General features: G+C 37.5%; 2 protein-coding genes and 1 long non-coding RNA gene across 3 annotated transcripts; all 3 read right to left on the bottom strand.

The window, feature by feature from the left end:
• Positions 1-10,751: 10,751 nt before the first annotated feature.
• LOC148027523 (uncharacterized) lies at positions 10,752-12,569 on the bottom strand. The gene is made up of 3 exons (XR_015692606.1): positions 11,901-12,569; positions 11,657-11,815; positions 10,752-11,543 (listed from the first exon to the last, which is right to left on the bottom strand). It is a non-coding gene; the product is annotated as an uncharacterized LOC148027523 (long non-coding RNA).
• A 390-nt stretch (positions 12,570-12,959) lies between these two features.
• LOC148027522 (uncharacterized) lies at positions 12,960-14,717 on the bottom strand. Its single transcript, XM_087689254.1, has 5 exons — positions 14,591-14,717; positions 14,391-14,422; positions 13,884-14,125; positions 13,348-13,584; positions 12,960-13,271 (listed from the first exon to the last, which is right to left on the bottom strand). Exons 1-5 carry the CDS (start codon positions 14,641-14,643, stop codon positions 13,203-13,205), a joined length of 633 nt encoding a protein of 210 aa, XP_087545380.1. The 5' UTR covers positions 14,644-14,717; the 3' UTR covers positions 12,960-13,202.
• On the bottom strand, positions 14,591-16,381 carry LOC148027521 (GRIP/coiled-coil protein). The gene is made up of 2 exons (XM_087689256.1): positions 16,161-16,381; positions 14,591-14,713 (listed from the first exon to the last, which is right to left on the bottom strand). The coding sequence occupies exons 1-2, from the start codon at positions 16,299-16,301 to the stop codon at positions 14,645-14,647; spliced, it is 210 nt and encodes a 69-aa protein (XP_087545382.1). The 5' UTR covers positions 16,302-16,381; the 3' UTR covers positions 14,591-14,644.
• Between the last annotated feature and the right edge of the window lie 6,418 nt (positions 16,382-22,799).

Below are 22,799 nucleotides of genomic sequence, written 5' to 3'. Positions count from 1 at the left end.
ATGCTATTTTGTAATTTGGGCTATTATTTGAGCTTGAAGATGATTAATACATAAAATACATGCTTTGTGGAGCACTCACACAAGGCATGGGGGAAGATTGCACCTAATTGGTCTCTTGTTCATATCGTGCATGCTTTCTACCTTGAATTTTGTGCAAAAAGTAGAGTTCTTTTGTTCTTGGGGACCTTCCGACGTTCACTACGCGAGCATACAGCATCCGATCTGTGCACCAGTGGTATCAGAGCGAAGCTGAGATCGAGAGCTTCCAATCGCTACCCATCTTGTACGAAGGCGGAGCTCCTGGAACGATCGATCTCTACAGTCAGTCTCATCGCAAACGGTCGATACGGGTGTCCTGGCGGTCAAGAACCTCTGTCTGCAGCCTCTGATCGCGAAGAACCGGCCTGAGGAGGTGGAGGACCACGTCAACATCTCCTTCTATCAAGTTGTTTTTTTTTCTCAGAAACAGATAAGCTTCATAATCATCAAAGCTTAAGCTTAAGTTCAAAAGCTTAAGTAAGTTTAAAAGCTTACTTAAGAGCTTAAAGGCAACGAATTTGATGATTTAGTAATTCGGCATCAACTGATCAAAGTCGCGGCGGAAAAATTGCCCCCCTCCCCCCTCCTAAAATTCGATGTTTTTGGAGACTTAGCTTTAAGCTAAGTCAATCAAGTCTCCAATCATACAAATCTTCAAAGTCTGCAAGTTCAGATTCTGCAAGTCTAAATTTACTTACTCCGCAAGTCAATCAAGTCACCAGAAGTCAGAACTGACTTATGCCAAAAACTCCCATAAGGATTGTTCCTGCGCAAACGCACTGAACTGCAAAGTTGTTCCCTGGAAGACTCTGTTCGCATATGCAGACTTACTGAACCAGTTTCAGCACATGCAGAAGGTCATACACAGATTTTACGAAGATTTTAAATCCTGCAACCGCAAAAGTCGAAGACCGTGAAAGCCAAACAAAAATCTATAAGCCTTGTACACCCGAATTTGAGCTACGCTCATCCCGCTAATTGGATTTTGAGAGTGTAAGGTCTTTTGAATTTTTGTAGGATGATGGAACAAAATATGGATGATTTAATGGCTGAAGGCGATCTTCCTGAACCTACCATGGAACAAAAATTGGATTTTATTATGATGCAGTTGGATGAAAAACGAAGAGCCCGGCAAGCCTTGCAAGTTCAATTGGCCAATTTACAAAGATCGATTACCGACAAAGATGGACCACAACCCGAAGATCTTATCCGATGAACCATTGATGCGACTCTCGAAGCTCAATCCATCCGCAAAGAAACAAAGATAAGTAAAAGAAATTTCAAATTCCGTACTTTCAATGGCACTGGAGATGGAAAGACTGTTCTTGCATTCATCAATCAGTTTGATGATTACTTTCATGAAGAGACATACGCTGAAAAAGATAAAATCAAGTGTGTCACTAATCATTTAGTGGATAGAGCATCTCTTTGGTGGACCGTGGTTCGTAAGAGCATAGATTGTCCCACTACCTGGGAGAGTTTCAAGAAGAAGTTTATGTTGAATTTCCTTCCTCCACAATTCCATGAAAAAGCCATAAAGCAATGGGACCTTCTTCAGCAAAGAGATCGTGAGCCTATTTCCCAGTATACCAAACGCTTTTGGAATGCCTTACTCCAACTACGCATGCTTGAAGACGTACCTGAAGCGACTCACAAGCGCAAGTATATGTTTGGATTACTTGGGCATTACTACGCTGAAGTCAATATGTTCAAGCCTGCAACTCTTGAAGATGCAATTTCTTTAGCTCATGACACTGAAGACAAGCTTCAAGGAAGAGACAAGCATCCACAACAATTTCAAGCAAATGGTAACTATGGTTCTAAGCAATTCAATTCAAATTTTAGAAGATTCAATCAAAGTCGATTTCCTTCATCATCTTTCCGTAAGTCTTGGACAAAACCACCTGCTTTGCCATCAAATACCAATCAAAACCCTAAGCCATCCTCACAGCCAAATCCTAATATTCCTAGACTTCCTGCCATTGCAAACAATGTATTGAAAGCCAAACCTATAGTGTGTTACAAATGCCATCAACCTGGACATTTAGCAGCCAATTGCCAATCGAAGAAGCCACCTATCCATATCAACTATCTTGGAGCAATGGAAGATGAAGAACATGAGGAAATGCCTGACTTTACGGAAGATGAGGATGACATTGTTACTCCTTCGGATACTTTACCAGGTATTCCAACTCCACATTCTTTATTGACAATGAAATGTTTAGCGCATGGAAAAGAAAAGATTATTTTGCATGATGATGGTAGTACACATGATTTTATTTCTACAAAGTTAGTGAAAGAATTGAAATTACAAACTGTTCCTACGCATTATCGCATTAAAGCAGCATTCTTAGACACAAGGTATAATGGAACACAAGAGGTGCATGATTTAGAAATTCAAATTGGTGAATATACTGAAAGAAGGAATTTTCTAGTTGTATCATTATAGTCCAGTGATATTATCTTAGGTATGCCTTGGCGTCATCAACATAATCCTGACATAGATTATTCCACGCATTCAATTAAAATTCATTTTCAAGAAAAACACATTACATTGTATGGTATGCACGTATCTAATAATTTTCCACTGCTTACTCATACTCAAGCTAAACGTGCATTACGCAAAAGTAGTAAATCTTATCTAATTTGGGTGAATGAACTTCAAGCTAAAGAAAAACATATGCACCCTAGGTGTAAAGTCTTCCTTGCACAATTTAAAGATTGTTTTGTTGAAGATCTACCACCTGGACTACCTCCTTCACATCCTGAAGACCACAAAATAGATTTAATTCCTGGTACACAACCACCCTGTAAAGCACCATAAAGGCATAACCAGATAGAGCAGAAAGAAATTCAAAATCAAGTTGAGGAATTATTAAACAGAGGATTAATTAGACCTAGTAGTTCTCCATTTGGCGCACATGTTTTGTTGGTAAATAAGAAGAATAATACTTATCATATGTGCATTGATTATCGTGCCCTAAATAAGATTACTGTAAAGAATAGATATCCAATTCCTAGGGTAGATGATCTTATGGATAAACTACAAGGTTCTGCCATATTTAGTAAAATAGATCTTAAATCTGGTTATCATCGGGTGAGATTAGATAAATTTGATATATTTAAGAGTGCATTTAGAACACAATTTGGTCATTATGAATTTCTAGTGATGCCTTTTGGATTGACTAATGCACCTACTACATTTAGTAGAATGATGAATCGCATATTTTTGAAATATCAGCATTGTGTTATAGTATTCTTTGATGATATCTTGGTATTCAGTAAAAATGAGAAATAACATTATGAACATCTGTCTTTGGTTTTGAAGTTGTTGAAAGATAATCAATCGTATACTAATCCAAAAAAGGGTGAGTTCTTTCAAACAGAAATTGAATATTTAGGTCATATTGTGTCATCAGAAGGTATTAAGGTTGACCCTAAGAAGACAGAAGCAATATTGAACTGGCCTATACCCAAAAATGTGCATGAGTTACGTTCTTTTCTAGGTCTTGCTAGTTTTTACAGGAAGTTTGTGCAAAATTTTTCATTACTTGCTTTGTCTTTGACTAAACTTTTAAAGAAAGGTATTGTTTATCATTGGTCTGATAATCAATAGAAATATTTAGATTTATTAAAACATGCATTAACCCATGCTCCTGTATTACAACTATCTGATTTTAATAGACCATTCTTTTTTGTAGTTACTGATACTAGCGGATCGTGAATAGGAGCCATACTTATGCAAGATAATCATCCCATAGTCTATTCTAGCTGTAAACTGAAACCATCCGAACTTAAATATTCCACATATGATAAAGAATTGTTAGTTGTTGTACAAGCTTTAAGACAATGGAAACATTACTTAATGGGTTCTGAGTTTATGATTAAGACTGACCAACAAAGTATTAGACATCTACTTAGTCAACCCCAAATATCTGACCGACATATCAAATGGGCAGCTTTTATTCAGAGTTTTCATCCCCTTATCCAATATCAACCAGGTAAAGAAAATGTAGTAGCTTATGCATTAAGTAGAAGACCAACCATTCATAATATCTCTGTTATATCATTTGATTCTTTAACTCCTATGAAAGATGCTTATCATCAAGACATTACTTTTCATGCTGATTGGAATAAATTAGTTGGAAATAACTGGATTCCTATTGATTCACTGTCTTACAATGATGGATTCATGTTTTATGAAAAGAGATTATGTGTTACAGTTCCATTTAGATCTTTTGTTTTGAATGAAATTCATTGTCCTCCATATCAAGGTCATAGAGGTATCATATCTACTTTACGTACATTGACTGAAGATTTTTATTGGCCACATATGGACACTGATGTATCTAACTTTATTTCTGAATGTTTGGTTTGTCAAAGAGTTAAGAGACATCATGGTAAACAGTATGGGTTACTTATGCCTTTATCTATTCCATCAAGACTATGGGAACAGATTTCTATGGATTTTATTACTGGTTTACCTAATACTAAAGCTAATCATGATATGATTTGGACTATTGTAGACATGTTTAGTAAACAAGCATATTTCATTCCATGTAAGAAAACTTTAACAGCATCTCAGGCAGCACAATTGTTTTTTAAAACTGTTTTCACTAATCATGGATTACCAAAAGTTATTATTTCTGACCGTGATTCTAGATTTTGTAATAACTTTTGGATTACTTTGTTTGCTAACTTAGGAACAAAGATTGATTTCTCATCTACATTTCATCCTGAAACTAATGGACAAACAGAAGCCACTAACAGTACTATTTTAGATCTTTTACGTGCTTACACTATTTCTAAACCACAGACATGGGACACATATTTGCATTTACTGCAGTTTGCATATAACAATACACCACACACATCTACAAAGAAAGCACCGTTTGAAGTGATTTATGGCTATAGATTGTCTACACCTGTTGCATCTTTATTAAATAGAATTCAGAGTGCTGATGATATTGCTAACATGCACGCTACTATTTTTGATGAGGTTAAAGACACGATTGCCAAAGCCCAGCAATCATATACAAAACAAGCCAATAAGAAAAGACAGGCCATGAATTTGAAACTTGATGACTATGTTTGGTTAAGAATAGAAAAACGTAGATTACAAAGTGTAGATAAACACCCAGTTGTGAAATTAGCACCTAGATTTTATGGACCATTCAAAATCATTCATAAAATCAATGACAATGCATTCAAGTTAGAACTACCACCACACTGGAAAATTCACAACACCTTTCACATTAGTTTATTACGACCCTTTAGAGGCCAATTACCTGTACACCCTGTTTATGAAAACCCACCTTTGCTAGATAAAGAGACTGAAATACTTGAACCTGAAGCTATCATAGATACTGACTTTTATGACCACTAGAACTGGCCGTAGATATTCTAGATATTTGGTCAAGTTTAAAAACCATCCTGTTGAGGAAGCCCAATGGATGCACGCTAGAGACTTAAATGCTTTCCCCACTCTGTTAGCTCCACATTAAGCTAATAGCAATTGAGGACAATTGCTATCCCACCCCGGGGGTATGATGCCAGGAGGCATATTTCACGGTGGATTCGGTGAGGTTTTACGGTGGATTCCGTAAACTTTGTTGACTGGGGCTCATACACAAAGTGGATTCTTTGTGCGAGAAGTTGATGGGGACGCCTATCCTTTTTGGGCGTTTCATTAATTTAGTGTGTACATGGGTGATTCCATAACGGGTGATTCCGCAAAATACTTATTAAATTAATAAACGTTTATGAGTTTAGAGTGCGCACTCGTGATAAATTAAGGTTAGGATTGATTTATAACCAGTTGATTTATTTATGTAGCTGAAGACTGTTAGGTATTCACTTTTGTCGGTTTAATTGTATTATTTTACTAACGATTGTGAATGCTTCAGTTGATGTGTAGAGATAGCAGCAGTGGCAGAGGAAAGCATTGGAGGATAGCGTGTATTCGAGTTATCACTTATATTTTGATGGGCACATACCTTAGGTATGGCGCCTATATTTTGTTGCACCTGTTTATTAAGGAGTTGGATATTTATTTATTATTTTATATGCGCATGGGTGCACGATTATGATATTTGTATTTGGACGTTGTATTGGGTATGCCTGACTCTTTGGACGCCCGCCCATTAGCTTTATTTCTATTTTGTGCTAAAGCAAACTCAAAAGCCAAAAGCGTGCTACTTTGTAATTTGGGCTATTATTTGAGCTTGAAGATGATTAATACATAAAATACATGCTTTGTGGAGCACTCACACAAGGCATGGGGGGAGATTGCACCCAATTGGTCTCTTGTTCATGTAGTGCATGCTTTCTACCTTGAATTTTGTGCAAAAAGTAGAGTTCTTTTGTTCTTGGGGACCTTCCGGCGTTCACTACACGAGCATACAACATCCGATCTGTGCACCATTAGCATCAAATGTATCGAACCAATCACAACCAAGAGTAATGGGAAACAATTGTTGCGGCAATATGTAATGTTCAAATTGTTTTTTTTTTTTTTTTGCAATATTCAAAGTAGTTATAGCAACTTTGTTATCACTTTCATAAACTTTTGAATGATCACCAAAAAGCACGGTGATTGGTGCTGCTCTTTGACTAGCATGTTGTACTTATTAACGAATTATTGGATTATGGGACGAAAATGAGCTACTTGAACCCAATAAGATTTTCATCCATTGATCTCAAAATTTGGTGGTTAAGGTGCTTGCAAAATTTTTCTTGAGCGGAATCCCAAAGTCTTGAATGTGCAAGTGATTTGCCCCAATAGTACATCCACCTATATGTTTCCTGGTACTTCCCTTAAGGATGCTCCATCTTTATAAAAAATTTGCACATTTTGAATATGTTTCTTGTGTTGCAATCGCTTAGGTTCTCAACAATGTTTAGCAACATGCCCAAAAATGTTACAACTAAAACACTTTGTGACATTTATCATGCCAACTCATGGACACAATGATGTCTTCACTTATGTTTCAAAAGAGAATAGATTGGATGGCAACAACTATTCTCTCTGGTCCTTTATGATGAAAAATGTGCTTGTTTTGCAAAAGGCCATTGGGATTATGTCAATGGGGAAGATGTATGTCCTAGTGATTTGGCTCTTGCAACCCCTCCACAAGCAGGAGGTTGTGGACAAAGGCAAGAGGTTGCCACACAACTACCTCCCCAAAGAACAATTGTTTCTACCCCTCCACAAGTAGGAGGTTGTGGACAAAGGAAAGAGGTTGCCGCACAACCACCTCCCCAAAGAACAATTGTTTCTACTAAGAGGGCTTGGGACACTAGGGATACTCAAGCATTGTTACTTACTTCATTGGCAGCTTAGTGGTCCATTATCCTGCATATTCGTTGTGCTAGTACTCCACAAGTAGCATGGCTTACGCTTGAGCACATGTTTTCTAGTAAGAATGAGGCACGCATTTCTTTTTTAAAGAATAGGAGCTTGAAAATGTGAAGATGGAAGAAGGTGATGCTATGCAAATCACATTAATAAAAATCAAGACTTGCATGAGTAGTTGATCAATGTAGATGAGTGCTATTCTAGTGCTTAGATGATTTCTACTACTTTGAACTCTTTGCCATGGTCTTATTTGCCTTCCATGCTACATTGAATCTTACAATGTGGGTTTCTCCATATCCACTTACTTTTCTTCTGTTGGTTAGCTTATTGCTGGAAGGAGAGCAAACAAAGAAGAATAGTGGTGCAGATGTAGTAACTTCTAAACAAGCTTTTGTGGCAAAATAGAAATGTAAGGGCAATCGGCACAAGAATGCTCTGTAGAGTTATGGAAGTTCTAGAACTTCAGAAAACAACAAGCACAGTGGCACGCAAGCTAAGAAGAGCAACTGCCATAATTGTAAAAAGCCATGTCATTATATCACAAAATATAGGAAATGCATTGCCAAGGAGAAAAAGGAGTCTAGGATATCCGTTTCAAATGCACCTTCTTCTTCTCTTTTGTCATTGACCGGGATTGAATTATGATTCTTCTTGGGCAAATAGAGCATTCAAATTTTTCGAGGAGGATGCTAGTAGTTGGTTTTCTAATAATGGTGCTTCTAAGCACATTACATCCCACATGGATTTGTTTACTTCTATTGTTGCAACTCATGTTGGAAAATCAGTACGATGTGCCAACAATGCATCTTATCTTATTAGAGGCATTGGAAAGATTGTTTTGAAATCCATTGATAGCTCTACTCTCCATTTGCACGATGCTTTTTATGTGCCACGGGATAAAGAAGAATTTGTTGTCCATTTCTTATTTAACAAAATGTGAAATGCAAGTCAATTTTGATTATGACAAATGCATGGTTAGGGATAAGGAATTCTCGCCTCTGGTGCTCACTAGCACATTATGTCATGGACTTTATGAGTTAGATGCTCACTCTATTAATCAGTCAGCTTATTCAATATCTACTCTTACTCCTGCTACGTCACAGGTAGAATTATGGCATGCTCATATAGGGCATGTGAACTATGGCAATTTGATGCTTATGCAGTGTATCAAATGTTGGAAGGCTTACCTCTCTTGGAGAGACCTCCTCACTCAACACATTTCTAAGGAATGCATTTTTGGAAAAATGCATCGGTTTTCTTTCCCTCATGATATTGCTTTCATAGCTAAGGCCATGTTGCAAATTGTGCATTCAAATATATGTGGACCTATGCTTACAAAGTCATTGGGTGGATGTTTTTATTGATGACTTTACACGTTTTTGTTGGGTTTTTCATTGATTAAAAAGTCAAAAGTGTATGATGCATTTTTTGGCTTTTATTGCACTTGTGGAAAATCAATCTAGTTGTAAGATTAAGATTCTCCATTCCGATCGAGGGTTTTTGCATGGAAGTAGTTATGTGTGCTTGTCACTATTTGAATAGGTGCCCTACTAATGCATTGAAAAATATTATGCCTTTTGAGGCTTGAAACAGTCGTAAACATTCAATTGGTTACTTTTGTACTCCACAATAGAATGGGATTGTAGAAATGAAGAATGGATCACTCATGGAGATGGCCAGATGTATGCTGAAAGCTAAGAAATTGCCACATGTTTTTTTGATGGAAGCAGTTATGTGTGCTTGTCACATTTTGAATAGGTGCCCTACTAAAGCATTGAAAAATGTTATGCCTTTTGAGGCTTGAAACAGCCGTAAACATTCAATTGGTAACTTTCATACCTTTGGGCGTCTTGCATATGCTCATATTCCCAAAGTGTTGGAAAAAAAGCTGAACAATAAGACTGTCAAATGTATATTTGTGGGGTGCAGTAGTGAAAGCAAAGGATACATATTGTATGATCATGTTTCCAAGAAAGTTTTGTTAGTAGAGATGTAATTGTTAACGAAAAATAAAAAGTATCTCTTGTTGGTTATGATACATATCAAGCTACAAAAGATGTGTTTGAAGGGTTGCTATCCCTTTTTTTTAATGATATAGCTGGAGCTCCATTAAATTGACAAAATGTTTAGCTAGCTACTCTACTAAATAATGCAAAAATTCAACCGATAGGGCTAATCAGAATATTCAACAAAATGTTGAGCAATAGGTTCAACAAGATCATGTACATAATCAAGAAGCTAGATACATACATAGATGGTATTTGCAAACTATGCAAGATAGTCATTTGAATGCTCCTCTTGCCAGTCGTACTCCAAGACAAACACATCTACGTGATTATGCTAATACTATGGAGTTTGTCATAGCAGCAAACACACACGATGATTATGAGCCTAATTCTTTTGAGGATGCACAACAAAGTGTGCATTGGATAGCAACAATGTAAGCTGAATATGATTCTATCATGAAGAATCAAACATGGGATTTAGTTATTTTGCATGTTGGAAAGAAAGCCATTGGTGCTAAATGGGTTTATAAGCCGAAATGAAAAGTGGATGAATCCATTGATAAGTACAAAGCCAAGCTTATGGCAAAAGTCTTTGCGCAAAAGAAAGCCATTGATTATGAGGAAACATTTGCTCCTACATCCCATATGACCACTATCACGTATATGGTACATTGGCTTGTGCACTAGCTCGACATTAAAACTCATTTTTACATGGGGAACTTCAAGAAGAGATGTATGGTTACATTGACTGCCCATTATGGTTGGATTGTGCATTAGCTCGACATTAAAACTCACTTTAACATGGGGAAATTCAAGAATAAGTATATGTATAGCAACCCATTGGTTTTGCAATTAAAGGATCCAAACACTCGATATGCAATTTGAAAAAGACATTGTATGGTTTGAAACAAGCTTCATGAGGTTGGCATGCAAAAATTGATGCCTTCATATTCAACCAAGGATTCATAAACAACCCATTAGAGTCTACTATTTATATATGCAAAGAGGGAAAATCCTTACTGGTCATCTGTCTTTATGTTGATGATCTTCTGCTCACAAGGATACATGCTAATTAAATTTCAACATTTTAAAAAAATTTACATTAAAGCTTTGATATGTCAAATTTGGGACATTTACACTACTATTTGGGCATTCAATTTATTCATGATGCTAGAGGCATTGGATTGTCACAATCTAGATATATTGGTAAACTCCTTGAGAGATTTGGCTTCCAAGATTGCAAGCTAATAAGAATACTGATGGAGATTGGACTTCAACTATCTTTGCATGATGACAGTGATATATTTGACATCCATACATATTCTCCAACAATTGGTTGCCTCATTTATTTATCGAACATAAGACCATATATTCAGTTTGCAGTTTCAATCTTGAGCAAATATATACACAACCCAAATATGCCACATTGGCAAGCTATGAAGCATGTTTTCCATTATTTACAAGGCACTAGGACTCTTGGATTGGTTTATGCCAAGGGGAGGGGAGGGGACTACTGCAATTAAATGCTTACAATGATTCAAATTGGACTAGTGATTTTGATTCTCATCATTCTACTGATGGCAATTGTTTCTTTCTTGGCTTTTCTTGCATTTCTTGGTATCCACTATTGTCACATCATCTTGTGAAGTTGAGTACAAGGCAACTTTCACTACTACAGTTGAATGCATATGGCTAAGACATTTGTTGACTAATTTTAATGTATCTATCACGAAGCCTACTCCTTTGTTTACTGACAATTAGAGTGCCATTACAGTGGCACAGAATAACCTTGTGTTTTATGCATGCGTTAAACACATTGAGATACAATGTCACTTTGTCAAAGAGAGGCTTCATGCTAGGGATATTGGCCTTGTCTATTGTCCTACTAACAAGAATGCGACAGACATCTTCGTCAAAGTTCTTTCTAACAACAAATTTGAAGCATTCCACAATACTTTAAATTTAATCTCCTTTGGTAAATGATCCTTGTATGTTGATTATGTATTAGCGAGATTTATTGTTTTTTACTCATGCCTATGCTCACATAGGAGTGTTGCGATCTGCACAAAAGACACTAGGGCACTTTTATACTCTCCATAAGAGAGCATTTTCCCTTGGTCAGTGGTCACCTTTATTTTCACCTGTGTATTTACGTTACACATTTTAGTCACGTACTGAACAATACACACATCTATGTGTGATGGCATGGTAAGTCACTTTCACAACACTAAAGTCCGAGGGTTGTACTTTGTACCTTTCACTTCACATTCTATTATGAAAAGTGTCGTGCTGTGAGAAATCCCTCTCTCAATCATGCGTGTTCTCTCCATTGTTGTTCTTAGATCTTCCATCATCCCATCCATGATACTCGGCCACATTCTCGAAATGATCCAAGCATGACAATCTATATCTTCTGTCGAGAGCCCAAAAAATGCGTTACGAAATTGTTTGGCCTTGCATTTGTTGATTAGCTAATATTGTAATCAAAGCTTGATTACTCTGATTTAATTGTTGATGTAGATGGTGCAATAATGGCTCCGTATACGACATATTCTGAGGCGGCTCCATGATTTGCAGTGCCATTGAGAGGATGGCAACCATGTCGGCTGCAGAGGCTTGGAGGTGAACGCGAAGGTTGAGGGTACGAAGACGAAGGCGTTTTTCAAAGTTGGGGTCGTGGGTAGGAGAATATCTGTGTCTTCAATGCCCTTGGGCACGCGTCATCTCCACCAAAACCAGACGTGAAATGCTAATGCTTACTCTGAACACACTCTGCTTAAACGACTGCGTACTCTCTTGCTCTCTCTTTGTCTGATATGACTAACTCAAGAAGATGACAATAACACTTACCAGAGAATATCGCTGCCTTCGCTCGTTTATCCATGGCCTTCAAATAGGCATTACATCAAATGGGAAAGGGTGTGGCTAGCGTTGATTTTAAGGGGCCTAAAACAGGGAGATGTCAGAAGACTTAATTCTGTTGCATGGATGGTATCAGTTAATCGGGGTCCAAGTTACGGATGCTACAACACCTCCAAGTAGATTGCATCTGCATATCTTATGACATATGGTGCTAGTCCTATCGTATGCATCTTAAAGGACATTAATGAAGCTCTTTCTCTCTCTCTCTCTCTCTCATGCTCATCACATGTAATGACTAATACTAGAATATCTAATGAAATATAAGTTAACAATAACTTAAGATATGGATTGGACCAAGCATACAAAATGCAGCAATGGACAAATAGATGTAACATTTGAGTTGAACCAAGGATAGAAGCAACATAAAAGCCTAACAAAGAATATAACTAATGTATAAGTGGCACCAAGAATATAAAATGAAGCAATGGACAAAAAGCACATTGGATTATTAAAATCAAAAAAGAACTCAATTTTTCTATCATAGCAATTTGTTTTATATGTGGGTCTTTGTGGGGTAGGATAAATCTGAAAGAAGTTAAAGTGGATGGGAATAAAAAGTTCCAACTTTTTCTGTTCAACATTCATATTTTCTACTTTCTGTTCAAAGAATTTCAATAGGATAAAATAAGGAAATGAAACTATAAATCCAATATCCATAATGTACCTCGAGTGATAATGCTTACAATATAACAACTTGACAAAGTTTGTATTATAAGATTAGGCCGTTTCAATTTCCATAATGTATATACCCATTGATGAAGATAAGAGATAGTAAGTTACAGCACTGGATTGTTTTACACAAGACGTTGTCCCTTGCAAAATCCCACTTTTCCCACTTCGGTTGAACAAAACCATCTTTCATACAAGATTCTCTGCCTTCAGGCACCAACACTGTTGATTGGAGCAGGGGCTTCTTGAGCATACGCTGCCTCCATAGCCCTCGTTTCCTGCACAATGATGTGTTAGACACAAAAAAAAATGATCAGCAGCTTACATAAGAAACAATAACTGATAGTCTCATACCTGAATAGGTAAAAACAGCTTGAATTCTGGAGGAACCTCTTCCTCTGAATACAACCGATCAGAAAAATAGATACGACGAATCCGGCAATTTGCATGGACTTGGACTCGAAGGGTTTCAACATAGTTGGTGCCATACGCACGCCTCGTAAAGTCTGAGAGATTAAACTGAATTTGGTTCCATCCTTCATCCAACCTCATTGGCATGGTGCAAATGAACGGTCTCACACGAGTCATAGTCTGCAATCAATAACTGCATTCAGCTGAAAATTTTAATGCTTCGTATGAAAAAAAAAATCTATGGCTCCTTACAATTAAATAAAGGAAACCACCACCACGGTGAAAGCAGATGTCAATAGCAACAGCAAGCAGGGAGAAGGAGGAAATTGTCTACAAGCAACAGCCTAGGCAGCTAACTCGGTAACAAGGATAATCTACACACACTACCTCAGAAGCATTAAGAAAACAGGTGTGCTAGTGATCAGTAAGTCTTGATGCCAAGGACATTGATGGGAGCATTAAGCACTGTTAAATCTTACTTGATAATTGGATGCTCTAAAACGGCGCCTCATATACTTGTCATCAAGCACTTCTACTTCAAACGTAAAATACTTTTTCAGATTCTTGATTATCATAACTAAAAATGGTAACTTGATCCCTAGTGTTCCATGTGGATCCGGGGGAGCAGATATATAGTTTGTAGTAACATTGGTACCCATAATTTCCACAGCACAAGATTGAATGTCTTCATCAGTCAATCTCTTGATGTGTCCATTTTTCACTGCAGTACAAATATAACATCGCTGTGGAATAATGGCTAGTACCATTCCTTTGACTTAATGACAGGAGTTTAAAACGTTTTTGTGAGAAAGTATGAGGGAATGATGCAACAACTGATTCCTATGTAGCCAATTTCCATGAGTGAGTTACGCAAGAAAACTCATATGAACTCCTTGAAGAAAAGCCTGCCTGATACTTTCCACCCTACATCTACAATTACTGTTTTTTTTTTAAATCCTAATAATACATGTACAGTAGATGGGTACCTTGTTTATCCCAAATTTGCAATGGCTTACTCCTGTCATTCAAAATTTGAAAAATCAAAACCAATTATCAAAATACTGAGTATCAAAAAATGGCATTGGTCAAATAACAGACCAGATTGATTCAGTAGCATGAAAATGAACTGAGCTGCAAAGAAAGATCAGATGAACAGAATGTGCGTCTTCTACTGCCAATACATTACCCAACACTGTACAGTATTGAAAGGAAGCCTGACTGAAACGCATTTTTGAACATTTTAAAGAGGAAAATGACCGCCACGCTCTTTACTTTTCACAAGAATCTGATTGAATTCTGGCCTGGAAGTCTGCATGAGGTGGTCAAATACTTGGTTAAATTTGTATAGAGAAGATTAAAACTGCAAACTGTGCAAAATACAGCTCATTCATGAATCGGTGCCTACTATATGATATATCCACAACTTCAGCACAAAACACTGTAGCAAAAGCAGTGTCCATTAAGAGTACAGTCAGTAAAAACAAAATGTATACAGCAATTGGTGCCTAGTACAAAATATATCCTAGACTTCGGCACAAACACTGCAGCAAACGCAATGCATCCATTACAGTGGGTGGAAACAAAATGTGTACACTAAAGTCTACTGGACACTTCTTATTTATAATTTCTCAAATATGCCCTTTGTGAGAAAGCCTAAACTTTGTGCCATGAAACTTGCTTGAATGATTCAGGAGATGCCATGCATGAGTACACAAAAATTGTGACAAGCGGGCCCTCCACAAACAATGTTTCTGTACATTGAAGTCTGCTGTTTATTAAGATCTTACATGAAAGCAGTACTAAACTGTAAGCCAATCCAACTCCTCGTTCAAAACCAGCAGTCTCACACAAATCTCTGGCCACAAAATTTATACAGCCTTCACAGCAGCTATAGGTCACAGCTACTGTAACCAATACAACAATTCCAATACTCAAATTAGACAATAGCTGCAGAATCTAAATTATGGACTGTGCAGTACAAAACAAAACAGAACCAAATCATGGGACTTAGAAAGCTGTGACTATAAGAGGGATCCCTTTGGAAATGCAGAACCCATCAGTAATTCCTTTTGCAAATTAGAACCAGCTTAAATGAAACACACAGGACAGAAGCTGCAGTTTTTGAGTAACAAACAACAAACTCCGCTGCAAAATTTCAAAGCATGTACAATAAAATCCCTTGGCAACAAACAACTCTCTGATGCTTCTAAATCATCTCTCAGTCTTAAGTCATAATATCCCCCGACAAACAACTCTCTGATGCTGGTGAATCATCTCTCGGGCTGAAGTTATCATGTTCATTATAAAAAATGCGGCTAATTATGTTACCCTCGACAGAATCTCCTGACAACAAACAACTCTCTGATGCTGCTGAACGATCTCCCTGGCTGAGGCAATCATATTTGCTACCGTGTTCATTTGCAAGAGTAAAATGTGTCCAATCGTATAACTCAATAAAATCCCCTGACAAGAAACAACTCTCTCACACTGCTGAATCATCTCGGCATAAATTATCATGTTCATCTGCTGAGTAAAATGTGGCTAATTGACTCGCAGTAAAACATGGAAGCACATCCCATCTACAATTGATAGATGAAGAACCCTGAAGGATCTCGTTCAGTGTGATAATATCTCAGGAACCCGTAGCATGTATGCCATTATTAAAGCCGATTCAATGCCGCATGGACAACATCACGCAGAAAACCCTAACAAAAAGAGAATCATCAGAAGCGCAAAGGAGATGCAGATAAAGATACCAGGTCCTTGAAGATGATGAAGACGATGATGAAGAAGAGGACGAAGAGGATCTCGAACTCGGCGAGGCGGACGAAAGAGAACACGAGGTCGACTGCGCGGGTGAGCAGGGATGGAGGCTTGGCGGGGGTCTGTCTCCTCATCTCTCAGACTCTCTCTCTGTCTCTCTCTCTCTCTTTGCAAGAAAACTGAGATCCAAGGAGACACGCTTCGGTTGGCACCCGGAGGCTCATCGAATAGCTCTTTAAAAAATACAGTCAACTTAAATAACCTCAATAATAATAATAATAATAATACCATTAATCAGTGCTTAATACCAATCAATAATTAATATTATTAGCATCCGTAACCAATGCAATAAAATATCAGTAATAACTTCACAGCATTGATCCATAATTAATGCAATTAGCAAACAAACCTTTACATTTCCTTCAAGCCTTTAATGAAATTTCCAATAGTCTAATTAAATATTAAAATATTTTTTCTCAAAATTTAATGCAACTAACAAACACGCCTTTGCATTTTCTCCAAAGGCTTAATAAAAATTCTCAAGGTCAAAATGAATAAAAAACCAATGCAATTAGCAAATATACTTTTACAATTTCCTTGAAGTCCTCAGTAAAACTCCTAAAACCAAATTTAATCAGATTAACCAAAGTACATTTCCTATTCTAATAGTCCTCACATATTGAAATTTGATGCAATTAGTGAACATACATTTATGTTTTCTTCAAGTCCTCAATGAAATTGCCCCACAATTAAATCAAAAAAATTTAGCCAAGTCCCCAATGTGTTAGCCTAATGGTAAAGCTTGTGGTTCACAACCTAAAGGTTGTAAGTTCAAGCCTGACAATGTGTATCATGGGTAGGGACACTTATTTGGACATGGAGTGTTCATGCAATTGAGGCTCTTGTTGTGGAACAGTGGGTGAACCCTCCTTCTTGGCAAGTGGTTTGACAAGGAGGATCAAAGTTGTGATCAAGCTCAATTCTTCACTTGGCTCACAAATTATCCTTGGTTCATGGGAGATGCCTACTTTGTTTCGTGGCTAATAATTGGAGGGAAGGCACAAACCCCCCCCCCCCCCGCCCCCCTTTATGGGAATTCAAGTGTGTGGAGTCTAATGAAAATAAAATAAACTTAACCAACATACCTTGCTTTTTCTAGAAGTCATCACATATCGAAAAATTATCAACATACCCCTCATATTTGGTCCAAATTCCTAATGAGTTTCCCAAGATTTGCCCAAATTCCCAATGTAGCTCTCATAATTACCGCATCTAAAAGAATATACCACCATAGTTAGACTCCTCATTTTGTTGTCAATGAGAAAAGGAGAACTATCTAGAAGTGGGCAACACACTACTAAAACAATGCACAGGGAGATGGAGATGGGGACTAGGACATGAAGTCCCCACACTTAAAATGTGAGACACCAGTCGATCGAATTAATGGTGAACAAGAGGTAAAAAGACTTAACTCAAAAGGCGCATGTGCCTAGCCATCCTCATTTACTCTATACACTATATCCACACACTCCAACTTTGAAGTGTATGCATAAGGGTGCAAGACCATACTATTGGGGGTTAAAGGCACTTGTGCCTAACTGCCCACATTTACTGTGTACATGTACCAGCGCACTTTATTCATTATTATTTTAATGGCAATAGAATAAGGGAAGGCAGGTCACATGTTGTGACTGTTAGGATTCCCACATACCGTCTTGCTCTCTCTCTTACTCAAACCTCCATAGATCTTGCCTTTGCTTGTGCTTCCACTCTTGCACCACCTTTCAACTAGTATCAAAGTAGGCATTTGAAGGATGAAATAATCAATATGGATACGCAATGAAAGGGATATGGCACAAGATATGGAGACTCGCAATCTTACCTTTTGACTCTAAAGTCTCTTTATACATAGCCTCTCTTTGATTTAGTGCATCAATAGGATATAGACTTAGCCTATATTACATTTCTCAATGATCCCCCTCAAGCTCAAAATGAGCATGTAAATACAATACCTCCAGTGCACTTCTAAAGTACTTAAAATTAACTTTACCTAATGCTTTGATAAAGATATCCCTGACTTGGTCATTGGTTTTAACGTGTACCAAGTCTATCTCTCCATCTATGGTTTTCACTCTGATGAAATGATAATGCACTTCAATATGCTTTGTCCTTGCATGGTAGACTGGATTCTTCGCCAGCATGATGTTACTAATGTTATCACAATACATGATAACTTTGCCATCTATCTCAATCCCCATATCACATAAAAGTAGTCTTAGCCATGTCTACTCACATGCTGCCAATGCTATACCTATGTACTTTTCTATTGTACTAGACAAAGCAATTGTAGGTTCCTTCTTGCTATTCCAACTTACCATGGCTAAGGCAAATGAAAAAGCCTAACCACTAGTGGATCTCCTATCCATAATACTTTCTACCCTATTTGTATCTATCTATCCAAATAGCATAGGCTTGATCCCTTTCCCATAGAACAAGCCCTAGCTAATTGTCTTATTCACATATCTCAAGGCTCTCCTCATTGCATCCAAATGTGTCTTATTCACATATCTAAAGACTAATGGATCTCCTATCCATAATACTTTCTACCCTATTTGTATCTATGTATCTCTTTTCATAGAACAAGCCATAGCTAATTATCTTATTCAATATCTCAAGACTCTCCTCACTGTAATAAAGCATAAATGCCTTAGCCCAGGGTTAAGTATAAAAGGTGGAGATGTAACATGTGAAGGATCTTTTGCCATTTTGAAGAATACATGATTTGAGGTTTCCTTCCTCCCACCATCTAAGAGTGTGCATACTCTTAGCCACCAAGATCATGGGGTGCATACCATGTCCCACCTTGGCATGAGGTGAGTATTCATGTTGCAGCATTCATATATGATTCTCAACCTTCCATGGCAATATAATTTCATGCCAAGCCACCTTGGCTATGGTTTCTTAGCACATATGGTGTATTTCTTGTATTTCAAGTTACTTTGCTTGCTGTGAGAATTAGTTATTTTACATTGGTATCAATGCTTGGACTTTGATCCATGGGAAGAGTCATTTTCTTGGGGAAATTTAGTCACAGGGACAGGTGACAGGTAACTGGAGTACAAGATTTAGTTACAATGGTTGACACAATTAAAACCATGACTAGCCATGGTTATCTGCATCAAGTCATCACTAATATGGAGGTTCTTGGAGCTGGACATGAAGAAAATGGAGGTTCCGTGGTGAAAATAGTAGGTCGTGGCTCTTTTTCATGAAATTTTAGAAGTCCTTGACTTAACTGTGGCTAACAGGGATTAAGAATGGACTAAAACAATAGTTACTTTTGTAAAAAGAGAGTTTCTCTCTCTTCTTTCTTCTTCCTGCAAGCTTTCCCTACAACTCCATAGCCAAGATCTTGCTTCTATCTCTTCCCAAGTGCCCCTGATGGTCCAAATGGCTACCATAGATCAATTCTTCATGTTGTAAGCTTGCTATAGAGTACCTATATGCTTTGCTTATGCCTCATTTTGATCATGAGGTAAATGAGTATGTTAATGGATTGTTTGCGCCAATTTTCATGAAGACACACTCCCTCATCAATGTGACCAAAATGGAGGCCAAGCTTAGCTTCTAGCCTACTCAAGTTTTACAAACTCTCTTCCAAGTCTACAGCATGATAGAAGCAAATTTCATCACACTCTCTTGAACTCTTGGAGCTTCAAAACCCTAGCCATGGCTAAAAATGGACAGCATGAAGATTCCTTCAATTTCTTGAAGATTTGGCTTCATCTTGATACATTTTAGCTTCCAAAGGTCAAGGAGAAGCATCTACAACATACATTGGGTCTACATTGAGGACTTCAAGCAAGATTGGAGCATCCTCTTCTCTTGATTTGGGGCAAACATGGCAGCCACTTGATTCTTTCAAAATTTTTAGTCTTTGAAGATTGGAATCATGGGACTCTTGGCTCTTAATGCCTCCTAAGGCTTATAGGCATTGGATTTTGCCAAAATTTGAAGGTCTTGCTTCAACATTGCAAGAATGGAGCTTGATTTTGATGTTGCAAGTATCTGGACAACTTATGCAAGTTCAAGTACTTCAATGGTAGAGCTCTTTTTCAAGATTTGAAGTCTTCTACTCTCTTGGAAGGTTCATCATTGATTCCCCTTAAAATTTCAGCCACATTTGGAGCTCATAAGGATCATTTACATCAAGCTTAAGGTCATAGGAGCTTTCTTGGAGAAGAATTGGAGTTTATGAGCTGAATATTCTTCCTAGGAATTACAATTTGAAGGTATTCTTGGCCATCTCAAGCTGGAGATCAAGCTTTTCAAGTCTCATATGGTTGTTGGAGCTTCCATGATCATCTACCTTCAACACTGAAAGAGGTATTTCTACATTTTGCTCTTAATTCCCTTTAATTCCAATTGCTAAAGCCATCCATTTGTTGAAAAAGGGAGAATTAAGAGTAATCCTATTTTGAAATTGACAACTAAGTGCATATAGACCCAACTTAGGGCTGAATGTGGCTATGATAAATTTTCTTCATCTTGCCCACTTACAATCAATAGCCAATTGATGCTAATCTTTCTCATTTGCTGGAATTTTATACCTAACCCTGACTTTTGTTGCTTGAATGTGATGTATTGCAATATAGCTAAAAGTAAAAATCAAATCGTAAGTGGAATTCATTGTATGCAATGAATCACTGCAAGAAAGGGCAATATCTATCCCTATCCTTTTCCATTTGATCAATTTCCTACTTCCACTGCATATCATTAAAGGGATGAAAGAATTATTTTCAGCCTATTGCATATCATCACTATTTTTCTTAGCCTTAGCATGTGCCTTGCCATGTCTATACCCATGAGGAAAAGTGGATGTCCGGCGAGTTGGTAGGACAATAGTGAGGTGACCCTCTCCTACTGACAAGGAACCTGAAGGGGAGCACAAACCGGCTTGAGAGGGAAATTTGCACACCTCTCAAGTCATAGATCCCATGCAATTATTTTGTCAATTTAGGTGTAGGTACATCTCTTGAGCCAAGAATTGACAATGATATTTTAGTAAGATCAGTGATTCACATATGTTACAGACATTTAGCATCAAGAGAACATGGTCATTTAGCCCTCTTGATTACTATAGGTGACAGGGTACTTACTGATCATTTCCAATAGTTATCAATTAGTTACAAATATTTCTTGAATACTTACAAGTGTCCTACAGTCCATCACAGGTCTACTATGTGTTTTGGGTGTCTACAAGTACTCCAAGAGACAATTCAGGGTGAAACAGGGCATTCATAGGGCATTTACAAGGTGCATGAATTCATAGGATAGGTACAAAATTTCTACTACAGAATTTTCTGTCATGACTCGATCTAAGATCTTGATAACTTGATCCAAAGAGGGATGTCAAGCTTTGATTTGAACCAAAAATTTCAGTAATCGGACATTGGGAGCAAAAGTTATATTAGTTTTTCTAACAAGTGGTCTAGTGGACAGGCTGACAAGACTGCATTGTTTGAGGTCATTACACCTATTACCTCTCTTGCAAGCTGAGATCTTGAAAAAACTGGAATATCTCCAATATATGAGTTTCCTTTAGGTCAAGAAATCATTGGAATTGGTGCAATATTAAGCAAGATATTGTCAATTTTCTCTAGAACAATCCTCTTTGATAGCAATTGTCCCTAATGGCCAGAAACAAAAGAAAAGACCAAGTGATGGAAACAATTCAAGAGGATATTAGAGAGTATGTCAACGATCAAAATAACACCAATGAAGCCCATAATCAAGACCAACAAGATGAAGGTGTTAGTGTTGGTAGTGCTCAAAGTGTACGACTTGGCAATGATGAAAATCAATTGTTTCATGAACCTTTTGAAGACCCCATACTTTCAAGAGAGCCGCATATGCTGAATATTGGGATGCATGACACTTATGAACAACTTTTTAAGTCATTGGGAAATATGGAGAAAACATTCAATGAAGTGAATGAGAGTCTTCAGTAGTTGGTCAAGTTTATGTAGAGTGGATTTGAAAATGCAGTACCAAAGTCTATGAAAAGTGGATTTGAAGATGTATTAGCAGCGAATCAAAGACTTGAAAACTCTAATCACACCTTCTATGCCAAATGTACCCACTTCTCATGTTGAAAATACTTCAACCTAGTCAACTAATATGAAAGGAAAAGGAATTGATAAGCCAACCAATAATGTCAACCTTTGAGAAAGGAAAGCCATCAACATTAAAGAGTGCCTATTATCAGCACCGATACCATCAAAGCATCATACCTGCCATCCACAATTCAATTCAAGACATGAGGTCGAAGAGGAGGAGGACTTAAGAGAAGATGGAAATGAAGAGTTTCATGGATGTGACCTATTCCACAAATCCTTTTCTTTCCAATCTACCATCAAGCAAAAAGAATCAGAGATGCATGATAAGAATGGAAGATTTGAGGAAGGAAGTTCATTCCATGATATCCCTAACAAAGAGAACTCATTTTATGATTAGCCCACTAGTGGATAGCCTCATTCTTTTGGATTGAGTCAACCAAATCAAGGTGCTAATGCTTCTAGACCAAATTATTTTGGAAGAGGTTCAATGTATAGAGAGTCATGGAGACAATC

The sequence above is a fragment of the Lygodium microphyllum genome, chromosome 12 (assembly GCF_053477565.2).
Source record: "Lygodium microphyllum isolate KBCC chromosome 12, Lygodium_microphyllum_v1.1.10, whole genome shotgun sequence".
Classification (NCBI taxonomy): domain Eukaryota; kingdom Viridiplantae; phylum Streptophyta; class Polypodiopsida; order Schizaeales; family Lygodiaceae; genus Lygodium; species Lygodium microphyllum.
This window is presented reverse-complemented; position numbering and strand designations above follow the sequence as displayed.